Genomic DNA, 23963 nt, shown 5'->3' with positions numbered 1-23963 from the left:
TCAGCTGTCCCCACGATGCACCACACTCGTTCAGTGACTACTACCACCATCAGGAAACCAGTTTAGCCCCATTAAATGGTTATTCCCATCCTATAAATTGATGGCATATCGACGGGGGTCTGAACGCTGGGACTCTTACCGATTCCAAGAATGAAGGGTCCCAGCACTGTGGCTCATTCGTTGTCAGGATTTGTGGGGGTCCCAGAGGTTTGACCCTCACCAATCATAAAGCAACATGCTATCACCTTACAAGATGGGAATGCCCCTTGAATTACTAAGCATTGCTAGTGCCATTTGACTTGCATTGTAAAAAATAAAACCATGTGGTATAAAATAGTTTTGCCATGGTGCCCAATGGTCCTTGGTGCATATGCTGAATGTGTTCACAATACAAGACGTGATCAGAGTCTTACACGTGCAATGTCTGAGGTGGGCTACCTGTTCGAAGCTACGGTATATGCATAGAAGGGCACATCCCGTTCTGCACAGCCCCAGGGTAAAATGGAAGGTCTCCTTCCCTGTGGTTGATGATTGATGGTTCTGAACCATATATTGTGGTTTTATCAGGATCCGGACAAATTCCAGTTTGGACGCACCAAGATCTTTTTCCGTGCTGGGCAAGTGGCTTATCTGGAGAAACTGCGTGCCGATAAATTCCGCGCCGCCACCATTATGATTCAGAAGACAGTCAGGGGCTGGTTACAGAGACTGAAATATAGGAGGATGAAAGCCGCTGCCATTACCATCCAGAGATACACACGGGGATATCTGGCTCGCAGGTATGATAACATTCACTTAAGCTTTTCTGGAGGTGATGTGTTATACCGATAGAAATGTACAGGTTATATGGGTTGTACTTATATAATTATATACAGAAGATACCCAGATTATACCAGCATGGTCCATATCACTATATACAAGAAGATGTGTAACTTACACCAGCTGTACATATATAATTATATACAGGAGATGCCCAGGTTATACCAGCACTGTCCATATCACTATATACAAGAAGATGTATAACTTACACCAGCTGTACATATATAATAATATACAGGAGATGCCCAGGTTATACCAGCGTGGTCCATATCACTATATACAAGAAGATGTGTAACTTACACCAGCTGTACATATATAATTATATACAGGAGATGCCCAGGTTATACCAGCATGCTCCATATCACTATATACAAGAAGATGTATAACTTACACCAGCTGTACATATATAATAATATACAGGAGATGCCCAGGTTATACCAGCGTGGTCCATATCACTATATACAAGAAGATGTATAACTTACACCAGCTGTACATATATAATTATATACAGGAGATGCCCAGGTTATACCAGCATGGTCCATATCACTATTTACAAGAAGATGTGTAACTTATACCAGCTGTGCATATATAATAATATACAGGAGATACCGAGGTTATACCAGCATGGTCCATATCACTATATACAAGAAGATGTATAACTTGCACCAGCTGTACATATATAATAATATACAGGAGATGCCCAGGTAATACCAGCATGGTCCATATCACTATATACAAGAAGATGTATAACTTGCACCAGCTGTACATATATAATAATATACAGGAGATGCCCAGGTAATACCAGCATGGTCCATATCACTATATACAAGAAGATGTATAACTTATACCAGCTGTACATATATAATAATATACAGGAGATGCCCAGGTTATACCAGCATGGTCCATATCACTATATACAAGAAGATGCATAACTTATTCCAGCTGTGCATATATAATTATATACAGGAGATGCCCAGGTTATACCAGCACTGTCCATATCACTATATACAAAAAGATGTATAACTTATACCGGCTGTACATATATAATTATATACAGGAGATGCCCAGGTTATACCAGCATGGTCCATATCATTTTTTTATTTCTTCAGATTGGCCGACCATTTCCGCAAAACGAAGGCAGCCATCTGCTTCCAGAAACAGTACCGGATGATCCGCATTCATCGGGTCTACCAGATGATCCGGAGAGCGGCTATCACCATCCAGTCCTACGCACGGGGCATGTTTGACAGAAGAGTTTATCGGGAGGTATGGCAAACATTTAGTCATTCTCCCAGGCGACTTATCTACTTCATGGGTTCCTTATTTTAGGCAGCCGTCCTTCTTTGGTTGCCTCCAACGGAAGTCAACCAATGATATAATATAGATCCAGCTCCTATCACATTGCAGTTATCTGCAACCTGGGTATAATGCTAAGAGTGGGACATCCTAATTAACAGGTCTATGTGGTCAGGTCTGTGTTTTATGTCAAACCTGGCAGGCTGCCTCCACCCTTGTAGAAAATAGTTTACCTGATTAGATCTTTGCACTACATAGAAGTCTTTATTTGTGGCCTCTATTAATCTAGACATCTTCCGAGGTCACAGTGGATTAAGTCAAGGCTTTCTCTACCTTAGTTGCAGACATTGTGCATGTTGCCCGCATCCTCCACTATCTTGTGCTGGTCATTTTTTCTCATGATGGTGAAACGACACCATATCTTCAGCATAATCTAATCAGGTCTTATAAGATTCAGTGGTTTGGTAAAACAAGCTGAGAGTCTTAGGGGAGCTGTAATGGTGTCCATACTGGTCGTCACCAAAGTTTCCAGAAACTAAAAACGCTGCATATTATTGTTATCGACTTGACAAAAGAGGACGACGCAAGAATAGAATTTGTTTCATTTTGGAGGAATGTTTGCCTTTAGAATTAAGGAACAATATTATGATGTGATGCCTACCAGCTACCAAAAATTCTAACATTTAAAGCGATCTTCCGATATAGATATTGGTGGCCTGTCCTCAGTAAAGGTCAACAGTATCAGATCAGTTGGGGTTCGACTGTCACATACTTACCTGTCCACAATCCGGCAGTGTCTGTGACCTTGCCACTCCAGTTCGTGCGGTGGTGCTGGTAGAGATCAGGACCAGTGCGTATGCCAGTCGCCCTGCCTGGTTGGCCTGTCAAAGAGATGGGACACCGAGTCAATCAGGCTCAGTATCCAATCAGGGGGCTATCCAGAGGATTAAAATCAGACACTGAAACTTGGTCAGTGCCTGTGATTTTGTATGTGCCCTGGCTCCTTTTTCTTCTAGAGTGCTATGTGCTCATCCCCTATTCTTAATTAAATATCTTTCATATACCAACTTTGGCTTGGCTCCTGATTAATCCCTTATCTGCTAATTTGGCTTCTCCTGGCTAGCTGACTATTCTGTTTTTCTTCTGGTCCTCCAAAAAGGTCTGATACCTGTGAGCTTGCAACCATTTTCTGTCGCCTTAGTCCATGGACTTAACCTAGGTCCCCAGAAGCCAAGTCTGGCCTTATGGTGGCCTCTAGTGAACACCTAGGGGTAGCCTTAGATTCTACTAACCCGAGTGGTGTAGGACGATTGGTAGCAGTTTTGAGTTTGCTGGCTGAGGTTCCAGATCGGTGACCTTCATAGTTTATCTTACACCGATGTCCTGCACCCCCCTTCCTCCAAAGAGGATAACTATTAGATCGGTGGGGGTCCTACTGCTGGGACCACCACCTATCACAAGAGCGAGGGCCCCTGCAGCCCCCCTGAAATGAACGGAGCGGCTGGTTACACATGCGTGCAGCTGCTCCATTTATTTCTAAGGGAGTTTTGGAGATAGGGGAGTACAGCGCAGTAGAACTCCCATAGAAAGGAATGGGGTGCAACACGCATGGCCGACAGGCCACCCTGTTTATTTCAGGGGGGCTGTGGGTAGGGGATAACTTCAACCAACCAAAATACCTCTTTACTATCATGGGAAAGTCGTATCTTTCCATCAGCCTGTAGTCCATCTTTTACTGCCTGCAGGCTTTTGTTATATGCTCTATACCTCCAATAATTTCTCAATACTTATGGACAGCGAGAGGGGGGATGCAGCTGCAGTCACCCTTGCTGTGTCTCTGAGACTGCATGCTGTGAGAGGGAAGAGGGAGCAGTACTGAACATCACTCATCAGGTGAAAGAAAATGTACATTTTCAAAAGGTATAGAGATGGAAAAAGTCCCAAAAAACACACTTTAGACCAGGGATGCCCAACCTGCAGCCCTCCAGCTGTTGCAAAACTACAACTCCCAGCATGCCCTAATAGCTGTAGACTGTCCAGGCATGTTGGGAGTTCTAGTTTTGCAACAGCTGGAGGGCCGCAGGTTGGGCATCCCTGCTGTAGACTCTTATCTAAGGCACCTGGACAGCTGAGGATGGAAAGAGAGCGTGAACACCTTGAGTCCTATGCCATAAGGCGTCCTCATATCAGATATTTGCCTTGGTCTAGTATTTTCAGTATTATATCCACCCTACGTATTTCACATAAAGCTTTGGACATGTCATGGCTACAGTCATCCCTTCTTTGATTTTGCAGCTCCTGCTTCAGCACAAAGCTAAAATCATCCAGAAGCACCTGAAAGGATGGATCGCCCGCAAGAACTTCATCAAGTTCCGCAGCGCGGCCATTGTTATCCAGTGCTATTTCCGCAGGATGATGGCCCGACGGGAGCTCAAACATCTGAAGATTGAGGCCCGGACGGCAGAGCACTTTAAGAAGCTGAGCGTGGGCATGGAGAACAAAGTGGTGCAGCTGCAGAGGAAGATTGACGAACAGGTAAGTGATGCGCCCGGTAAAGCCTCTTTCACGCGTCAGTGTTTCACGTACGTGTTCTCCACGGACCGCACACATCCCCATTCATTCAACCATGTTGTAGCACGGTCCGTGCTACAGGGGTCATTTATTTAGACCGACGTTTTAGATGCTGGTCTTAATAAGCCCCTGCGCTGGCAGTGGATCCGCTGCAGCTATGAAGAGGTGCCGGCCTCTACATAACTTTGCCGCATCCAGCGCCAGTCTAAATGTAAGACGGCTTCCTTGCTGTCTTACATTTATACCATTTTCCATGCCTAAAACAGGTGTAGAAAATTATGAATTTTTCCGTCCCGTCCTCTTTCCCGCCCACTCCATGCCCACTTTTTTAGACCTGGCGTGAGCGGGGGAAGTCGCAGATTGCGGCGCAATCTGCACCAGAAATACTCCTAATATAGGCTTTTTTTCTGATCGTAAATGACCCCCTACATGTTAGGTATTAGCTGTATTCTGACCTGCACAATACAGCTATGATGTCACTTATACCCCACGTGAAGACCACAAAAACATAAACCCAAAACAATTATGGCGAAATTGCTGTGATATTTTTATGCATATTTAATCCATTTCATTACATTAGATGTGCCCCCAAAATGGTGCCATTAATACTCATCCCACAAAAAAATTAAAAGTTATGGATTTTGAAATGCGGAGATTTAAAATAAAATAAAAAAAACATAATCTCTTTGTCCTGAAGTCCAAAATAGGCCACGTCCTTAAGGGTTAATGATGCGTTCAGTAAAGTCTGAATACTTGTCGGCATATTACGAAGCTTTTTGTACCAGTAAGATCACCTAAAGATCCCGCCATTTCTTTATTCCGACTTTAGGATTATTTGTCATACTTAAAAGCCTGGGCTGGAGGAGAATGAAACGCGTTGGGTTACAACTTACAATAGCAGCTGCCCTGCTCTTTGTCACTCTCTTATCAGTTATAGGGGACATGTGGCAATTTATAGTCCTCATTCTCACAGCAGAATCGGCTTCACCAGATTACTCGCCCGGATTTGGCATTTCGTATTATTTTCTATTGTTACCTGCCTCGTTTCTCGTTTGCTGTGCGCAGGATACGCTGAGCTCTCAGCTTTATACAGAAATAAGCTTCTTTTTCTTGACAATTTACTCCAGAAAGCAAAATCTGTGTGTTGTTTTTTTTTAACTTCGCCCTTTAAATTAATTGGTGATATCGTGTCCAAAATTCTGTCACAAAAGGGTTGCAAACCATGCATGTAATGTGTATGGGGGACAACTCTTAGCCACATGCAGCAAAATGGTCTTTTTAGTTTACTGGCATTTTCATAATTCATTGTAATAGCCAAGTCAGATTGTGAATGAACCAGTTGTGCCTGCCTCTAGCACAGCAGGAAGTGCCAGCACAATCTGAAGCACCAACCAGAGTACAGTAGTTGGCAAACCTGCGTGATTATCCCATGGCTGGGTTTTCATCTACTGATGGCAAAAAGATATGTAGGGCTTGATGATACAATTGTGCACGGACTATATTAGAAAGTTGCAGAAGTTTTCATTATGCAGTGCTCAAAGCGTACCACTAATTATAAAGGAATAGTGCAGTTGAATAGAGGAAACTTTGCAATATATCTTATCTTATTAAGAAAAGGCTTCTATCTGCTTTTATCAGCCTTTTCCCTGCTTTTAACCATAACGTCTATGGAGGAGGAGGCTGCTGGATAAGAGGCACACAAACTGCAGTTTTTTAGCTCTGCCATACTTAGCACTTTTAACTCTACTTTATCTAGTAGGATAAGGCTAAACAACTACTCAGAGTGAGGTAATAAATCACTTAGTAGCTGGTAACGGCCTCCTCATCCCTCCCCCTCTCTCCATAGACTTTTGTGTGGAGATGGAGAAGGGTGCTTTTAGGGCTAAGAGACTGTTTGAAGGGAAGAAGGAAGTAAACAGCCTGAGAAGCCCACAAGGAAGTATAATCCTTTAATAAGGTATATTACAAAGTTTCTAATATTCACCTGCACTTTTCATTTATGAACATTTTTAAAACTAGAGGTACAATTTAAGCTAAGAAGACACCCCTAAGGCTTGGGCTACACTGCAATTTTTTGAAGCGCAACTAATTTTAACTATTGAATGACTGCTGCAGTCCACATGATTGCATTCAACTGAATGCATTCATTTGGACGCAGCTGCAGTTCAAAAAGTCGCAGTGCAGCCCTAGCCTAAAGGCTGCTGCTGCCGAGGCTTTTGCTGCATTAGCTAAATCTCTCTTAACCCCCTTGATTCTCAAATGTGAATGAGCAGCTCTATCTGCCTCTAACACAGCAGGAAATCCCAGCTTAATCTGAAGCACCAGTCATAATACAGGTGCACAGTTTAGCAGAATACAATAACCAGCTCTCGGCAACCTGTGTGATCATCACATGGCCTGCACAAGTTTTCATCCACTGACAGCAAGCAGAGATATTAGACATGGTGAGGAAACGATACATGAAGTATATTAGAAAGTTGCAGAATCTTTTATTATATAGTGTCTGAGCTTTAGTCACATAAAAGCAGATGACCCCTTCCCTAGAAGATAGCGCCAATGGTATAGCGCCAACAGTATGCTGTCAAGGCTTTTGCTGTGCCTTCCATATTCCTCCTCATTCTGTCCTGGGGAGCGGTGACCATATTGTGTATTCACCTTTGTGGCAAAAAGTATGGGTGACATGAGCAGATCTAGAGCTTTGTGGTGCAGTGGTCCAAACACAGTGACAAAGGGAAAGGTGTGACACTGGTATACCACTGATGCGAGACACCATCAGGTCTGCATGTTGCAGTATTTAGGTGCTCGCTCGCTCTCTTCACGTCTGTTGATCCCTGTCTGTTTTGTTTAGAATAAAGAGCACAAAGATCTGAAGGAACAACTCGCTACCGTAACGTCGGCGCGCACAGTCGAGCGGGAGAAGCTGCAGAAGGAGCTGGAGCGGCAGCAGCAGAACCAGCAAGACAAGAACCAGCTGAGCAGCTTACAGGAGGAGATCGAGACGCTCAGAACAGAGCTCGCCAAGAGCAGAGATGAGAGGAAGATCACAGAGGACCTGTATATGAACGAGAAGCAGCAACTGCAACAGGTGACTGTCCATGTCTAACTACTACTACTCCTATTATTACTACTACACCTCTCGGTACAGCCAGGTGCCACGAATAATGCACCAGGAGAGGGTATAATTCATAGCAGGACCATAGGAAGAACATGTGGCCTGATGGAGATATAGCAGTTTAAATTCTTAATCAATTGCAGATCGTTGAGCTATCAGATCTGTGGATTTGCTCACCTTCCAAGAGCCTTTAATTACCCTTTTCCTTCCTTAAAGGGGATGTCTCACATCAACAAATGGCATTTATCATGTAGAGAAAGTTACTTACTTATGTATTGTGATTGTCCATATTGCTTGTGTCCAGAGCTTACGACCACCCTGTAATCCAGCAGTAATGGTCGTGCTTTCACACTGAAGGAAAAAAGCGCTTCAACAGTCCCAGCCACCAGAGAGGCCGGTGCTTTTTCCTGTGGTGTGCAAGCACGACCACCACTGCTTGATTGCAGGGTGGTCATAACCCCTGGACACGAGCAGCGTATAATGTGATGGAAAAGTGAATGAAGCCAGTATAGGAAGCAATATGGACAATCACAATACATTAGTAAGTGTCTTGTATTAACTTTCTCTACATGATAAATGCCATTTGCTGAAGTGAGAGGACCCCTTTAAGATTGTCTGTAAATGTTAACAAACCTCAGTCAGCAGAAATCCTGCTAGGGCTTTAATGTAATTAGAAGAGAGGGAGGGGGGAGATGTAGCTGCAGATTCTCCCTCTACCTTAGTGTGTGTGAGCTTTCATTCTGTGAGAGGGGAGGAAGAGCAGCAGGGAGAGACATCCCAAAAAGTGTCCTATTTGGCGTCCACAGAGCAGGTTTATGTTGGTACATCTTTTTTTTAACAGTATAGTCTGCTGTGGTTTACTTTACAGAAATCCCCCTCAAAAAAAAAAATTGCCTGCTCACTAACGGATGAGACTGCTGCTATTACATGCAGCGATCTCCTCCGCAGCATGGGGAGCAGTCGCTATGCCACCCATCGTCCCCATGCTGTATAGTGGTTTGCTGTCTCACAAATGCATTGCAATTCCGGATCCGTCTTTCCGGTTGTCATCTGGAAAAACCGATCCGGTATTTTTTTTTCTTCTCATTTTTAAAGGTCTTCACATGAGCAGACCCCAAAACCGGATCCGTTTTGCCGGAACACTTGGGGACGGATCCGGCATTAATACATTTCAATGGAAATTAATGCCGGATCCGGCATTCCGGCAAGTGTTCAGGATTTTTGGCTGGAGAGAAAACTGCAGCATGCTGCGGTATTTTCTCTGGCCAAAAAACGTAAGAGGGACTGAACCGATGCATCCTGAACGGATGGCGCTCTATTCAGAATGCATTAGTATAAAACTGATCAGTTATTTTCCGGTATAGAGCCCCTATGACGGAACTCAATAACGCTAGTGTGAAAGTACCCTTAGACAGAACGATCTGCTGCCGGAAAACAATGATTTTTAAGCATGCTTAAAACTCGCAATTGCCTAATGAATGAGCATTTGCTTGTTCATCGGGCAGTCGGCGGCAGTATTACACTGCCGAAAAATCTGCAGGTGTAACGCAGCCATAGCTTATACCTCCTGATGTGAACAGAGCCTTACACACATTTCTGTCTACCTATTATACAATACAAAATATAGAGTTTAAAGGGGTATCCACCAGATCGGAGAGAATTGATGAACTAGGGGTCTGATCAATGGGGGCCCCCCACCCATCACGGAAGTCCCATGGACCTCAGTGTGAATGGAGAGGTGGTGGGACAGACGCTCTGCTGCTCCATCCAAACTCTATGGCTCTGCTGAAGATAGCCTAGCGCTGTACTGTGCTATTACCAGCAGTCCCATAGAGATGAATGAAGCAGCGCTAATGCCCAGCCACCACTTTATTCATGTGGTGGGATAAAGAACGTGATTAGTGAGGGGTCCCAACAGTCAGACTCCCACTGATCTAACAGTTGCTCCCTATACAGTGGATAGGGAGTAATTTATTTTTACTGCAATACCAAGGGGTAAATGCTACCTGCAGCCACCACTAGAGGGAGCTTGCTGTATACTGTACATACATTAAATTAGTTGGGGGTTGTCCAGGCTACAGATGTTGATGAGCTATAGGTCATTAAGATCATCAATATCAGGTGGGTGGGGACACGACACCTGGCACCCCCATCAATCACTGCCGCCAAAGACTATACAGTGTACAGAGAGGACGCAGAATGCTCTGTGCACCGTGTTGTTTCTAGGGCTGAGGTACTACAGCTCTAGTTCCCATTCACTTGAAGGGGGCCTGAGCTGCAGTACCCCGGCATGGCCACTACACCGTGTACGGAGCTGTCTGCCTCCAGCTCCACACACTGTATAGTTTCTGCCACCGATCTGATATTGATGACCTGTCCTGAGGATAGATCATCACTATCTGTAGCCCATACAACCCCTTTCAATTGCATAAAAAAACAGTATGCAGTGAGCTCCCCCTAGTGGTGTGTACAAGCAGGCAGAGTTTTCACATTTAATTCTGTATCAGTAAAACATGGACCTCCGACCACAATATATTTTTGTCAGGGGCAAACATTTTAAGGACTAAACCATAGGACCAGCCTACAAAGGCAGTGTCATCTGGTTGACTGTTTCGGGTCAAGTCATAGACTTTGTATATTGACCCTTCTGCTTGTTTGTTACCCAGAGAATCTCTGAGCTAGAAGTGGAAAATACTCAACTGAAAGAAGACAAAGAAGAACTGAACAACCGGATCCTTCTCCATTCTGAAGGTACCACATTTATGGGATTTATCTCCTCTCATATAGTAAGAAGGAAGCTTTGTCTCTTCAGCATTTTGGTGTCTCCTAGACTGGCATATGCTTCTCTCTCTAAAACATGGAGGGGAAGGAACTGCCTGGAGACCGCTAGTAAATGAGGCACTTAGAGGTTCCTTCCATCATGGAAATCTTACCTGAGATTTTCTAGAGAGGAAACATTTGTCCAGAAGTGAGCAATATGAGAAATTGTTCAGAACGCCTCCTGTTCCACCCATTGCTTACAGTGGACATCATGTGGACAAGAAGGTCTGAGGCTGTATCTGCAGCAGCTTCAGACGTGTGGATAATTACCACCACAGATATTCCTCAAAAATATCTTTCTCTTTCTATATATCTCTGCCTCTCTGTGTATTGTTTTATCTCTATCTCTTTCTTTCGCTATCTCCATGGCTTTATCTATCTCTACCTCTCTGTCTCTCTCTTTCTCTATCTTTTTCTTTCTTTGTCTCCTTTTTTCTATCTCTCGCTCTATCTCTACAGCTGTATCTTTCTCTCTATCTCTTTCTATATCCCTATCTTTCTATCTATCTCTATGTCTCTATCTTTCTCTCTGTCTCTGCATCTCTCTCTATCTCTCCCTATATATCTCTACCTTCCACTTCTCTCTCCCTCTCTCTCTCTCTTCACTCACATGTACACATTTATACTCCATCCACCCTCACATACACCTACAAGGTGCAGACCCCCAACTCCTCTGCCCCCAATCGCCTCATGAGAGAGGCCGCCAGCAGCGCTTCATTCAGGATAGAGATGCCTACAGAGGAGAGGATGAGTAGGCTTCGAGCTGCGACCCCCTCCCCGTACTGTACTGACTGTCTGGAAGGGTTCTGCAGGAGGAGGCAGGGGATAACCTGGCAACCTGCTCCCCATGTGTTTGATTTAGGCCATTTGAATGCAATGCTAAGGCTTAGAAAACCACAGCTGCTTTTTTTGTTGCAAAAACAGCGCCGCGCCCGTCCACGGGTTGTGTATGGTATTGGAGCTCAGCCTCAGTCACTTTGGTCTCACATTGGATCTGTTTTATATAGGTGCAGGTCCAACCTCTGGGACCCCCTCCTGTCTCTAGAATGCCCCTGAAAGTAAAGGAGAGCGTACTGCGCATGCGCGGCATGCTCCCTATTCATTTCTATGGGAGTTCCAAAAATACCCGTGGAAGTCCCATAGAAATTAATGGAGAGCACACCTTGCAAGCTCAGCCACCGCTCCATTCACTTCTATCCAACTTTCGGCTATTTTCAGTAGTCCCATAGAAATGAATGGAGGGTGACTGCACACTCACTTCAGGGGTCCCTTTCTGGAGATAGGTAGCAATATGCCACCAATGTCTCAGATGGGACAACCCCTTTAAATATTGGAGAGGGACTTAAATTGGTGAATGTAATTTCATCTGCGTTGGACATTAGGCTACTTTCACACTCGCGTTTCGTGCGGATCCGTCATGGATCTGCACAGACGGCTCCGTTCAGATAATATAACCATCTGCATCCGTTCAGAACGGATCCGTTTGTATTATCTGTAACATAGCCAAGACGGATTCGTCTTGAACACCATTGAAAGTCAATGGAGGATGGATCCGTTTTCTATTGTGCCAGATTGTGTCAGTGAAAACTTGGAGACTGACACCAAAACGCTGCTTGCAAACGGATCCGTCCTGGCACACAATGTAAGTCAATGGGGACGGATCCGTTTGCAAGCAGCGTTTTTGGTGTCCGTCTCCAAAGTGGAATGGTGACTGATCAGAGGCAAACTGATGCATTCTGAGCGGATCCTTATCCATTCAGAATGCGTTAGGGCAAAACTGATCCGTTTTGGACCGCTTGTGAGAGCCCTGAATGGATTTCGCAAAAGGAAACCAAAACGCCAGCGTGAAAGTAGCCTTACCATTAGAGATGTCCAGTGTCTCACAGATCTCTCACAGGTCACGTTAATCAGTGTTGAACTTGTATTTCTTCTTTTTAGATGAGTTTACCCAGATTGCGCTCAAAGAAAATCAGGGAATCCGGAAGGATCTGGAAGAAGAGAGAGCCCGCCACCAGAATTTAGTAAAGGAATACACCAGGCTGGAGCAGAGATATGACAACCTGCGTGAGGAGGTCACCCTCATCAAGGTCAGTGATGGCTAGAATCAGGGAAAAGTGCAAGGGGGCGACGGAGTTAAAAGGGGTAAAGTATCCTGAGACCATTCATATGCAGGGTTGCTTCACAATTTTGCCTAAGAACACTTCCATGACTAAAGAATGAGATGGAAACCTCCTCCATGAGTAACTTCTCCCAACCAACCAGGAGCAATGTGGTGAGGAACAATGCTTTTTCCAGCACGATGGAGACGATGCCACAAGGATAAAGTGAGAACTAAGTGGTTAGGTGAACAAGACATTGAAATTTTGGGTCCATGGCAAGGAAACTCCCAAGATTTCAAGTCCAATAAGATCTTGTGGTCAGTCCTCAAAAAGCGGGTGGACAAACAAAAACCTAGAAATTGTGATAAGAAGCACTGATTAGTCAAGAATAGTTTGTCATCAGTCAGGATTTGGTCCAGAAGCTGAAATTCTGCATGTCAGAACGAACTGCCGAGGTCTTTAAGAAGAAGGGTCAGCACTGGAGTCTTTGTATAAACTTGAAGGATGTGACCATAAAAGTTAAAAAGCTTAATAAATTCTTATAATTCTTCTTCAGTTACCATAGAAACATCTGACAGAAAGATCTAAAAACACTGAAGCAGCTAACTTTAGGAAAACCAAAATGTATGCCAGTCTCAAAACCTTTGGCTACGACTGTACCGTGTGCTCCCTCTAGTGGTGGCCACAGGCAGGCAGCATATTATTTTTTTTAAATGTATGTCTTTGCGGGGGCTTCGTATCAGAAAATGAAGATACGACTGCTATAAAGATATACAAAAAAATTTATCCGCACAGAAATTTACACCTAAAACAAAACATGATAATAAAATTTGGAGATTCACTTTAAAGGGTTAGTCCTGCTTTTAGATACTGATGATCTATTCTCCGGATAAGTTATCAATTTCCGATTGGCGGGGTCTGTCACCCAGCACCCCCACCAATTCGCTGTTTGTAGCACCCGCTGGCCCTGGAAACTAAACAGTGGATTGACCTGGAAGCAGAAGGTTACGTCCATTACACAGTGGACAGAGCCTTCTGCTTCCAGCTCCGTCCAATGTTCAGATTCCGGCGCCGGTGGGGGCGCTGTTTGTCCGAACCCCACCGGCTGTTTGTCCGAACCCCACCGATTTCATATTGATGACCTATTCTGATGATAGGTCATCAGTACATAAAGCTGGAATACTCCTTTAAGCTCAGACCACTACTTCTATTAAACTCTGTGTCCAGTCATATTGTTGTGAGCCGTGTATTTATTCCATTGTCATACTTTTATTCCAGCAAACACCAGGACATCGTAGAAACCCATCAAACCAAAGCAGTCTGGAGTCTGATTCCAACTACCCCTCAATATCCACCTCTGAAATTGGGGACACGGAGGACACCATCATGGAGGTGGAGGTAAGAGCGATACACGATGATTCACAAAGGTGTCCATCTTCAGGAGTGTCTGGGGTATGATGTCTTCTGCAAGGTGTCTACACATGACTGTAGGGGGATTACGTTTTTGATTACGTGCACAGGAGCTACCGCCATGCAGGGCACCTCGTATCACTGTGTTGTCCATGACACTTTTACTTTATGGGCTCCTCACAGGAAGCTGGGCTGGAGAAGGCTGCGATGGACATGACTCTGTTCCTGAAGCTTCAGAAGAGGGTGAGGGAGCTGGAGCTGGAGAGGAAGAAGCTGCAGAACCAACTGGACAAGAAAGAACAGCAAGAAAATAAAAAGTCTCAGGTGACGCCGGACAGTTCCGTTTTTTTTCAATTCCAATAACTTCTCTTCCAATGTGCATGTCTGTACTAATGTATTGTGCAGCCACGTGTAACGATACCCCCTATGTATCCAGGTCATTGAGACAGCGAAGGACACAGACCGCGACACTGACATCGCCTACAACAACCTGAAGGTAATGACCAGATTATTTCGGACGATAACTTCATTTTTGCCTCCAATTTAATGTTTCAACTATAACAAATCTTTTGGTGAATTGGGGGTGTACATATAGTATACAGTAGTAGTACATAGGATATGTACCAAAAGTATAGGTATTACTGTGTTCAATGGACAGGCATTTTCCTATAACCTGCAGGATAATTAAAAGGACTTTAATTAGTATCTACAGCTACTATGCAGACTTGTGCGTCTCCATGGTAACAGACAACAAACAAACTCTATGTAGTCTGATCCTGCAGTCATGTGTTACTCCCTTCCATCTACCCCTTCCTACAAGTTGAAAAGAAGAGGGGGAAAAGGGAGAGAGTCCATTCACCTTTCAACAAGGAACGGATGACTTTTCTTAGCAGCCTGTGGTGGTGCAATGTGGTGGGGCACATACAGCGTTTGGGTTGGGAGGGAGCAACTAATGACCTGTATTTTTACTGTTGTGACAGAGGCAAGAACTGGAGTCTGAAAACAAGAAGCTGAAGAACGAGTTGAATGAACTAAGAAAAGCCATCGCCGATTCAGCAGGCGACACAGACAGCAATGAAGAACCCAGCGGCTACACCCTCCTCCTGAACCAACTGAAGTCCGCCCTTGAGGAGCTGGAGGTGCGGAAAGAAGAGGTCCTCATCCTCAGGACGCAGATCGTGAACTCCGCGCAGCCGAAAGATTCTGACAAGAGCACTGTAAGTGATGACTTTGTGGGGACACTTGGCGGGAGGCACCATTGCCGCTTGACTTTGATATCCAGTTCCTTGCATAGTTTAACCAAGAACACCCATGGTTTTTTATCTTCGTGTTTGTAAAAATGTGTTCTTGAAAGTAACTTCTGCAAAAATAGAGGTCAACTTCATTTGTTTCATTGGGGTCCGTCTGATTCTTTTATGTAGGATTCAGAAGCAAACTGGCCAAACAGCAACAAAGAGATGGAGCAAGATGACGCCATTGAGGCGTACCACGGCGTCTGCGAGACAAATAGGTAACATGAGATGCTAGGTCAGAGGCAAAAATACCACAATGTACCGGTATACCCAACCTGCGGTCCTCCAGCTGTTGTAAAACTACAACTCCTCCCACTATGCCCTTCTGTAGACCGATAGCTGAAGGCTGTCCGGGCATGCTGGGAGTTGTAGTTTTGCAACAGCTGGAGGTTGGGTCTATATGTAATCACAGGACTAAAGCGAAGTATATACTGTATTCTGTATCGATGTGAGCTTCTGGTGGGAGGGGCCTTGACAACTTTTACAATCACCTGTCTTCTGATCTTTACGTTCTTGTGTCGTCTTCTGCAATCTTTTTTCTCGATTCCTCTTCTCTATCCCTTCTCTCTAGAAAGACTGAGGACTGGGGGTATCTGAACGAAGACGGTGAGCTGGGCCTGGCTTATCAAGGCTTAAAGCAAGTCGCCAGGTTGTCTGTCCCCTCCTTCTTCTCCTTTACTGCGTCTACTGCTTTTTCTTCTGTCATTCCAATGGTAGTCTTATAAGAAGATAAACGATTGATTAAAGGGGTTTTCCAAAAGTGTAATATTGATGGTTGGTCCTCAGGATAGGTCATCAATATCTGATCAGTGGGGGGTCGGACTCCCAGCACCCCTGCCGATCAGACGTTTGAAGATGGCACTGGCACAGCCAAGTTTCTTTCAAGTGAATAAGGCTGCAATACCAAGCACAGCCACTATACAATATACGGCGCTGTGATTGGTATGTGGAGAAGAGGCTGCAGCCCTCAAAACAGCCTCACAGCCTCTTTAAACCGCTTCCGGACTCCAACCGATCACACCCTGAGGACCTATCCTGAGGGTAGGTTCCACTTTTCACCTCTTTACCAGCTGCAAATTTTCTCCATAGACTCTAATGCAACAGCGCCCCAGTCAATTCGCTGAGAAAATTCCATTTAGCACATCTAGAATAAAGCTTAAAGCCAAAATGAGAAGGCATTTCTTTTCACCAGCTGTAACCCGAGCTGAAATCCTGTTCTGATTGATGTCTTAAATGGAAAAATATTCTAGCTTCCTGCAGTCACCACTAGGGGGAGCTTAGAACATAACTGCATACTGTTATACACTGACACCCTGATAGTATGCAGTAAGCTCCCCCTAGTGGTGACTTCAAGCATCTAAAATGTAATACTGTATTTAACTCACTGTCTATGCAGGCCACTTTGTATTAGATAAAATGAGCTTTGTATGCAAGCAGAATTTAAAGAGTCTTTTGGCCTAAGACCACACATTTTTGGGTGGACGTATAATTTGTGAACGGCATTGTGTTCTTCATCCCACAGGCTCCTGGAGGCCCAGCTTCAGGCCCAGAGCCAGCAGCATGACGATGAGGTGGAGGCGCTGTCCGATCAGATTGAAGCACTGAAGGAAGAGCTGGATAAACAGCAGCAGGTTCTGTTCCAGGCCATACAGCTGTCCCCAGAGGCGCAGGTGGAATTTGGGCTACAGCAGGAAATCACACGTCTCACCAATGAGAATCTGGTCAGTGATTAGTCAGTGTCAGTGTTCTCGCACCATGATGCAAAGCATTAGCATAGAAGCAGATAGAATCACTGAGGTATGGGGCCCTGTGTGCCTCAATACTTGATAAGGATTTAACCACCAATGGTTGTGTTTTTAAGGCTTAAAGGGATATTACAGATTTTTTTTTTTTTTTTTTATTATTTTATCATACTATTTTCTAATACACATGTATTTAAAATGCTGCATACATACGCTTTTTTTTTTTTTTACATCAGGCAGTTGACCCCTGTATTCAGTAGAATAGTATAGCCCATGTATCAGTCCTGTGTAATGTCTCCATGGCCTAAATGAAACATGGCATCAGTCAGATCATATAATTGCTGACAGTCAGTAAGCAGCAGCGTTACATGACATACATGTGCTGGGTCAGCACATGGGACACAATCATGTGATAAGTAAAAAGGACTGGTGGTGAAATCATGATTTTATTACAGTAACTACATTACTGTGTGTATTTACATGGATCCTTGTCTCTAGGTGGTGTTGTAAAATGGCTGCCTGTCTCTAGGTGATGTTGTAAAACGGCTGCCTGTCTCTAGGTGATGTTGTAAAATGGCTGCCTGTCTCTAGGTGATGTTGTAAAACGGCTGCCTGTCTCTAGGTGATGTTGTAAAACGGCTGCCTGTCTCTAGGTGATGTTGTAAAACGGCTGCCTGTCTCTAGGTGATGTTGTAAAATGGCTGCCTGTCTCTAGGTGATGTTGTAAAATGGCTGCCTGTCTCTAGGTGGTGTTGTAAAATGGCTGCCTGTCTCTAGGTGATCTTGTAAAGTGGCTGCCTGTCTCTAGGTGGTGATGTCATGTTTTTAATAAAATGTTGTGTTAAAAATAAAATAAAAAACACACACACAGATCTGCTTTTACACAGACATGACTGCTTCCCAGTACACTACTATTCACCTGTTAGATACCTGGGCAATTAACTGAAAACCAGGTCACCTGACTGACCACCATGCTTAGTCCTATCCAGCTCTCCTGTGTATACATTTTACAGGACTAAAATGGGGCTGTACCATTTGCTGTATGGATATCGTAAAAGTCTGACAAAAGCAACTAGCAAAATTTTAAATAGATGTATATTACTAAATTGTTCAGCATCCTGTTCTCTACATAAATAAATGCAATTATTAAAACCAGGCTACCTCTTTAAAGTTGGATATCTTCTCACAGACAACCACTTTAAATGTGGTCACCTGATCGGGGCTTGGACCCCCGCTGACGTTTTTCCTGCTTATTCTCCACTCGCTGCGGTTTATATCCCCATTTGTGAATATAAGGGCTGGTGAACGAGTAACAAATGTAAAATGTCAAATCTCTCATCAGGACCTGAAAGAAGTGCTGGAGAAGTCGGAGAAGAATGAGAAGAAACTGAAGAAACAACTGAAGCTTTATCTGAAGAAAGTCCAAGAATCTGAAGGTAATGTGCACGGGGTCGATGCTCTACGATAATATGTTTGCCTTGATAACCAATTTTATCTCTCCAGAAATATTATTCACTTTTTTATTAAATAAAAATTATTTACTTTTTTATGTGTTACTTTACAAGTTGCCCTCCCGTTTTGTGTATACAGCTCTTATGCAGACCTATGTGTATAGTCTGATGCTACAGGTGTTGTCTCCTCATTCTTGATAACCAGCGAAGCATAATTTAGCAAGAAGTAAGTCACAGATAGAAGGGAGTATGGCTGCAGGGTCAGACTACACAAGGGTTTGTTTGTTGTCTGTTGCCATGGAGCTCTTGGGCTGAAGTCTAACCAGAAGGATCTCCAGAGACGTCCGTGACCCTATATATTCCTTTTGTTGTGCAGGAGCGGCAGACATCATTCAGCCGGAGAGGAGGCAGTCTGAACTGACCAGACAGGTGACGGTGCAGCGCATCGAGAAGGATTTCCAAGGAATGTTGGAGTATTACAAGGAGGAAGAGCCTCTCCTCATCAGGAACCTCATTTCAGGTCAGAAGCTGAGATCTGAGGAGCTGTCTGGTGGGGTCCTCACGCTATATACTGGAAGAAAGCCACAGAGAAAACATTCTCAATTTCTTTTCCTCTCTCAGATCTGAAGCCGCAGTTGATATCTACGGGTGTGCCCTGCCTGCCTGCCTACATCCTCTTCATGTGTATCCGACACGCAGACTACGTAAACGACGACCAGAAGGTTCACTCCCTCCTCACCTCCACCATCAATGGCATAAAGAAAGTGCTGAAGGTACAGTCATAGCGGTACATTATCTGTAACAGCGCTCTGTGACAACCTACGTTATACTTCAGAGCTGAATTCATAATTCTGAAAGCTGTCATCGGAAACCATCAACAAGCTTCTCGGACACACCTCTTACATTTTAACTGAGGTCTTTGTGAATGGAGCCAAGCTGTAATTCCAGACTCAGCCTATAGAAAACAGTGGCAGTGTTTTTGGAAAACACCAGATATTTTTTTTTCCTCGAATGAATGATCATTAAAGAGGATCAGTTCTCACGACCTGTTTTAGCCAATACTTATTTGAATCCTTCAGGGTCATCTTTTTCTAGAAATCTGAATCGTGCCATTCTTCTGTTACTCCTCCTGGAAATGCATGAATAGACAACTCCCTACTATTGCTTCATCCCTAGACATTCAGATTCTTTCAGCACTCAGGGTCTAAGTGTATAGGAGCATGGCCCCTTGGAAAAGGGGAATGGTAACAGCCAGTTGTAAATTTTATATATACATTTCCAAGCATAATAACAGAGGAATTGCACAGATTTTTCGGACAACCTGTAGAACATCTTTTGTATAATACTGTGGCTCTTTATTGTTGACAGAAACACAACGATGATTTCCAGATGACGTCTTTCTGGCTGTCAAACTCCAGCCGTGTCCTTCACTGTCTGAAGCAGTACAGCGGGGATGAGGTGAGTAGTGGTCTCTTTAGACTGTTCCATGGGGTCTCACGGGTTCTGGAGTTAATAATGATACGGCAGCCGTGGTTACCATACAGTATGCAGTCTCACCTATGCCGTATCACACCTGGGCCCTTATTTTTCCAGGGTTTTATGACGAGCAACTCTTCTAAGCAGAACGAGCATTGCCTCCGCAACTTCGACCTCACAGAGTATCGCCAGGTCCTCAGTGACTTGTCCATCCAGATCTACCAGCAGCTCATAAAGATCGCCGAAGGCATATTGCAGCCAATGATAGGTAAGATAATGTGGCCCCTAGATTGCCTCTAAGTACTAAGGACTGGAGCACAACCAGACAGCGCTGGAGCCAGATTGCTCTGAAATTCACCTCATCACAGGCTCAGAATGCTTCTTTGCCTCTTTCCCTCATGCTTTACACTGCAGTTCTGTTCATATTGGTTGCAATGTATGACCCTCAGCTTAGCAGGAGTTTAGTGCTATAGGAAGCTGTTGGTACACTGTCCTACTGGAGCATTCGAGGCATCTGAAAAAACACTTTAGCTTATTGGAAGGAGTGATGAATGGACTGCTCTTGAAGTCCATTAGGGCCGTGTAGAATAATTCTGCAATGTAATACTCCATTGATCCCCTTAGATTCCCCCTTTCTATTCTAGAATTTAAAAAAATAGTGCAGCACTTTACTTTGTCCCTGCTGAGAGAGAGAAAGAATGATTGATAGATGATTAGATAAATAAATAGGAAATAGGTAGATAGATAAAATGTAGATTAATCAGGAAGCACAGCTATAGAAAAAAGTTACTGGAGTGCCAGCAGCGGAAAGGCGATCCCTCCACGCCAAAAAATACAAACAATGAATGTATGTTTATTTACCCGGTATAATGCGACCATTGCTTGAGAATAGTCCCACTGAGAGGACTGAAACGTTGCATTATACCGGGTAAATAAACGTACATTCACGGAAGTGCTGCGGTATTTGTTTATTTTTGATTCATTAAGATTGATAGATAGATCGATATAGATGGATGATAGGTAATTAGATAAATAGATATTAGATATAGATCGATAGATATAATTAGATAGACATAAATATATATTTCATAGATAGATAGTTTAATATTTTATCTAAACAGGTAATTACTAATCATCTGTATGTCTGTAAATAGAACTAGCTAACAAAGTCCTGTGATCACTGCAGCATCTGCAACCAATCCAGCTCACAGTCTCTACAATTTGATAGGATCTGGCTGTTGCACAGGGGAGCTTGAACTTGAGTTGTCGGCCAGAAGACGTGTAGACAGAGTGGATGTAACTCTGTGTTGTAACATTGATGACCACCTGTCGTTGAATTAGGGTTCTTTCACACTTGCATTAAAGTTTTCCGCTATTGCGTTCCATCCTTGGGGCTCAATACCGGAAAAAAACTAATCAGTTTTATCTAAATGCATTCTGAATGGGGAGTAATGGATCCGTTCAGGATGCTTCAGTTCAGTCCCTCTTACGTTTTTTGGCCGGAGAAAATACCGCAGCCTGCTGAAGTTTACTCTTCGGCCCAAAATCCTGAACACTTGCTGGAATGCCGGTTACGGCCTTAATTTCCATTGAAATGCATTAATGCCGGATTCGGTCCCAAGTGTTCCGGCAAAACGGATCCGGTTTTGCGGTCTGCGCATGCGCAGACCTTTATAAATGTTTAAAAAAAGAAATACCGGATCTGTTTTTCCAGATGACAACCGGAAAGACGGATCCGGTATTGCAATGAATTTGTGAGACGGATCCGGATCCGTCTCACAAAGGCATCCTTTGCGTCCGGATTGCCGAATCCGACAGGCAGTTCCGGCGACAGAACTGCCTGCCAGAATCCTCTGCCACAAGTGTGAAAGTACCCTTAGGTGAAGTATAGCTTGTGGTTCTTCTGTGGACCAGTAATATAGAAGGCTCACACATACATGACCGCCTAGTTATAGCCACACGGAATAAGTCCACTGAGGAGTTGCAGTTGTCCTGGTTGCCCCCGGTATAACCGTCTATATATGTGACTGTTGTAGGATCCTGGGGTTGCAGACAGTTTCTTTGTCTTCCTTTCTAGTTTCTGCCATGTTGGAAAACGAGAGCATCCAGGGTCTGTCAGGGGTGAAGCCGACTGGTTATCGGAAGAGATCGTCCAGCATGGTGGACGGAGGTGACAACTCGTACAGTCTGGAAGCTGTGATCCGTCAGCTGAACCTCTTCAACAGCATCATGTGTGAGCACGGCCTGGACCCCGAGATCATACAGCAAGTCTTCAAACAGCTTTTATACATGATCAACGCCGTCTCCCTGAACAACCTCCTGCTGAGGAAGGACGTCTGCTCCTGGAGCACCGGCATGCAGCTCAGGTAATGATGGCCGACAGCCAAGATCTCTGCCGGGACGAGCCGCGTTCCCTACACAGATCCCACCATGTGTATAATCCTCTGTCCATAGGCAGACTGAACCTATGTAAATGAAGTGCAATCAAAGTGTTCCTCCTTCCTAATACACTTTGTGTTACAATTCCTCACTATTATCAAGATGTCTGCTTGCTGTCAGTCAATGGAACATTCTTGCTTGTATCCGGGGGCTAAAAACCCACACAGACCTAATACTTCTCTCAGCTGCGAGAAGTTGCTACAGTGATATCCAGTCTAGGCAATCCTCTGTGAGCTAAATACATCCGCAGTGCAAAAGTTTTCCCTGTTCTGATAGTTTTGCTACAATGTATCAGTGTAGGTAAAATGTATCAAGTTGGGGTCCAGTCGGTTCAGCTCACAGAGGATTCTCTAGACTGGATACAAGTGTAACAAACTTTAAACTATGACCAGTTTTAGGCCTTTGCAGGTTTTCAGTCTCTGTATGTGCATCGAGCTGTGGCAGAGGATGGGAGTGGTAGTGGCTCTGATGAGATGTTGTGTCACAACAGGCCAGAAGTAAAAATCTCTAAAACTCTTTTTCTTTAGTGCAAAATATAACTTGAATGGCACTAACAGTCACTTTTGGAAATAGATGTCCACAATGTTATACAGGCTTGGTGTTTAGCCTGGAAGAGGTCTTAGGTGATGGGTGTCTGAGCCATAGTCCCTTACCTGCAGCAGGGTCTGTAAAGCTGTGATTTCACTGATCACACTGCTGTCTTTGTTTCCACTGTAGCCTTTTTGGAAAGCAGGCTTCTTGATTCCAATAATCTCCCTGGAGTGAGGGTCTCGCAGGAGAACTGGTTAAGGTCCCTTGGAGTAGGAGCTCTGACATTTTCTTCCTCCACTCCTTCTGGACTCGAACTTCCCCTCCTGGCAGGAAGCAGGACCAGCCCACTCCCACCAAGAGTGGGGGGAACAGGGTGATTAGCCCTGCTCCTATCAACCATTGCCAACCATACCTCAACTGTTGGAATCTATGGCAGAACATAAAACCTAATCCATCATAACACTACGTATAACACAACTACCCCCAGGTCTGGGTTACTGCATATGTAATCAAGAGTGTGCCCATTTGTTGACAGCAAGAAGAGTCGATTAGCAAGTGAAACACAAAGTATATTGGGAAATGGTAGAAGTTTTTATTATATGATGGTTAACATAAAACCCGAAACCTCCTTCACGGATCAGTTCACAGTTTACAGTCAAATCTCGTTTTTGCCTTGAATCTTGGCAAATCATTACTGCAGTTTTGAAAGGTATTACACAGCACCACCTGGTGGCTAGAAGCTGAACAGCATCTGACTGTGTATTTAAAGTTTAGGAACAAAAATGGTTAAACAAAAAAATGTTTAAACAGTGGTGGATGTTAAAACTGGACGTGTTTGTGTCTCCCAGTTCCATAGATCTGAATAACTTCACGTTAATCATTGTCTATGCTACGAAAATGATTAG

General features: G+C 44.1%; 1 protein-coding gene across 1 annotated transcript in view; it reads left to right on the top strand.

The window, feature by feature from the left end:
• MYO5B (myosin VB) overlaps positions 1 to 23963 on the top strand; it is a gene marked incomplete at its 5' end in the record, with an annotated part of 109728 nt that overhangs the window by 79827 nt on the left and 5938 nt on the right. The window contains 18 exon segments of the mRNA XM_044283447.1: positions 568 to 779; positions 1929 to 2085; positions 4411 to 4650; positions 7535 to 7771; positions 10465 to 10549; positions 12557 to 12705; positions 13996 to 14115; positions 14311 to 14451; positions 14564 to 14623; positions 15108 to 15344; positions 15549 to 15637; positions 16942 to 17140; positions 18504 to 18597; positions 18989 to 19132; positions 19234 to 19385; positions 19981 to 20070; positions 20206 to 20356; positions 22166 to 22454. Of these exon segments, the coding sequence (XP_044139382.1) occupies positions 568 to 779; positions 1929 to 2085; positions 4411 to 4650; positions 7535 to 7771; positions 10465 to 10549; positions 12557 to 12705; positions 13996 to 14115; positions 14311 to 14451; positions 14564 to 14623; positions 15108 to 15344; positions 15549 to 15637; positions 16942 to 17140; positions 18504 to 18597; positions 18989 to 19132; positions 19234 to 19385; positions 19981 to 20070; positions 20206 to 20356; positions 22166 to 22454 (2846 nt within the window).

This window comes from Bufo gargarizans, chromosome 1 (assembly GCF_014858855.1).
Source record: "Bufo gargarizans isolate SCDJY-AF-19 chromosome 1, ASM1485885v1, whole genome shotgun sequence".
Classification (NCBI taxonomy): Eukaryota; Metazoa; Chordata; class Amphibia; order Anura; family Bufonidae; genus Bufo; species Bufo gargarizans.
Note: the sequence above shows the minus strand (reverse complement) of the source record. Positions and strands in the feature narration are given on the sequence as shown.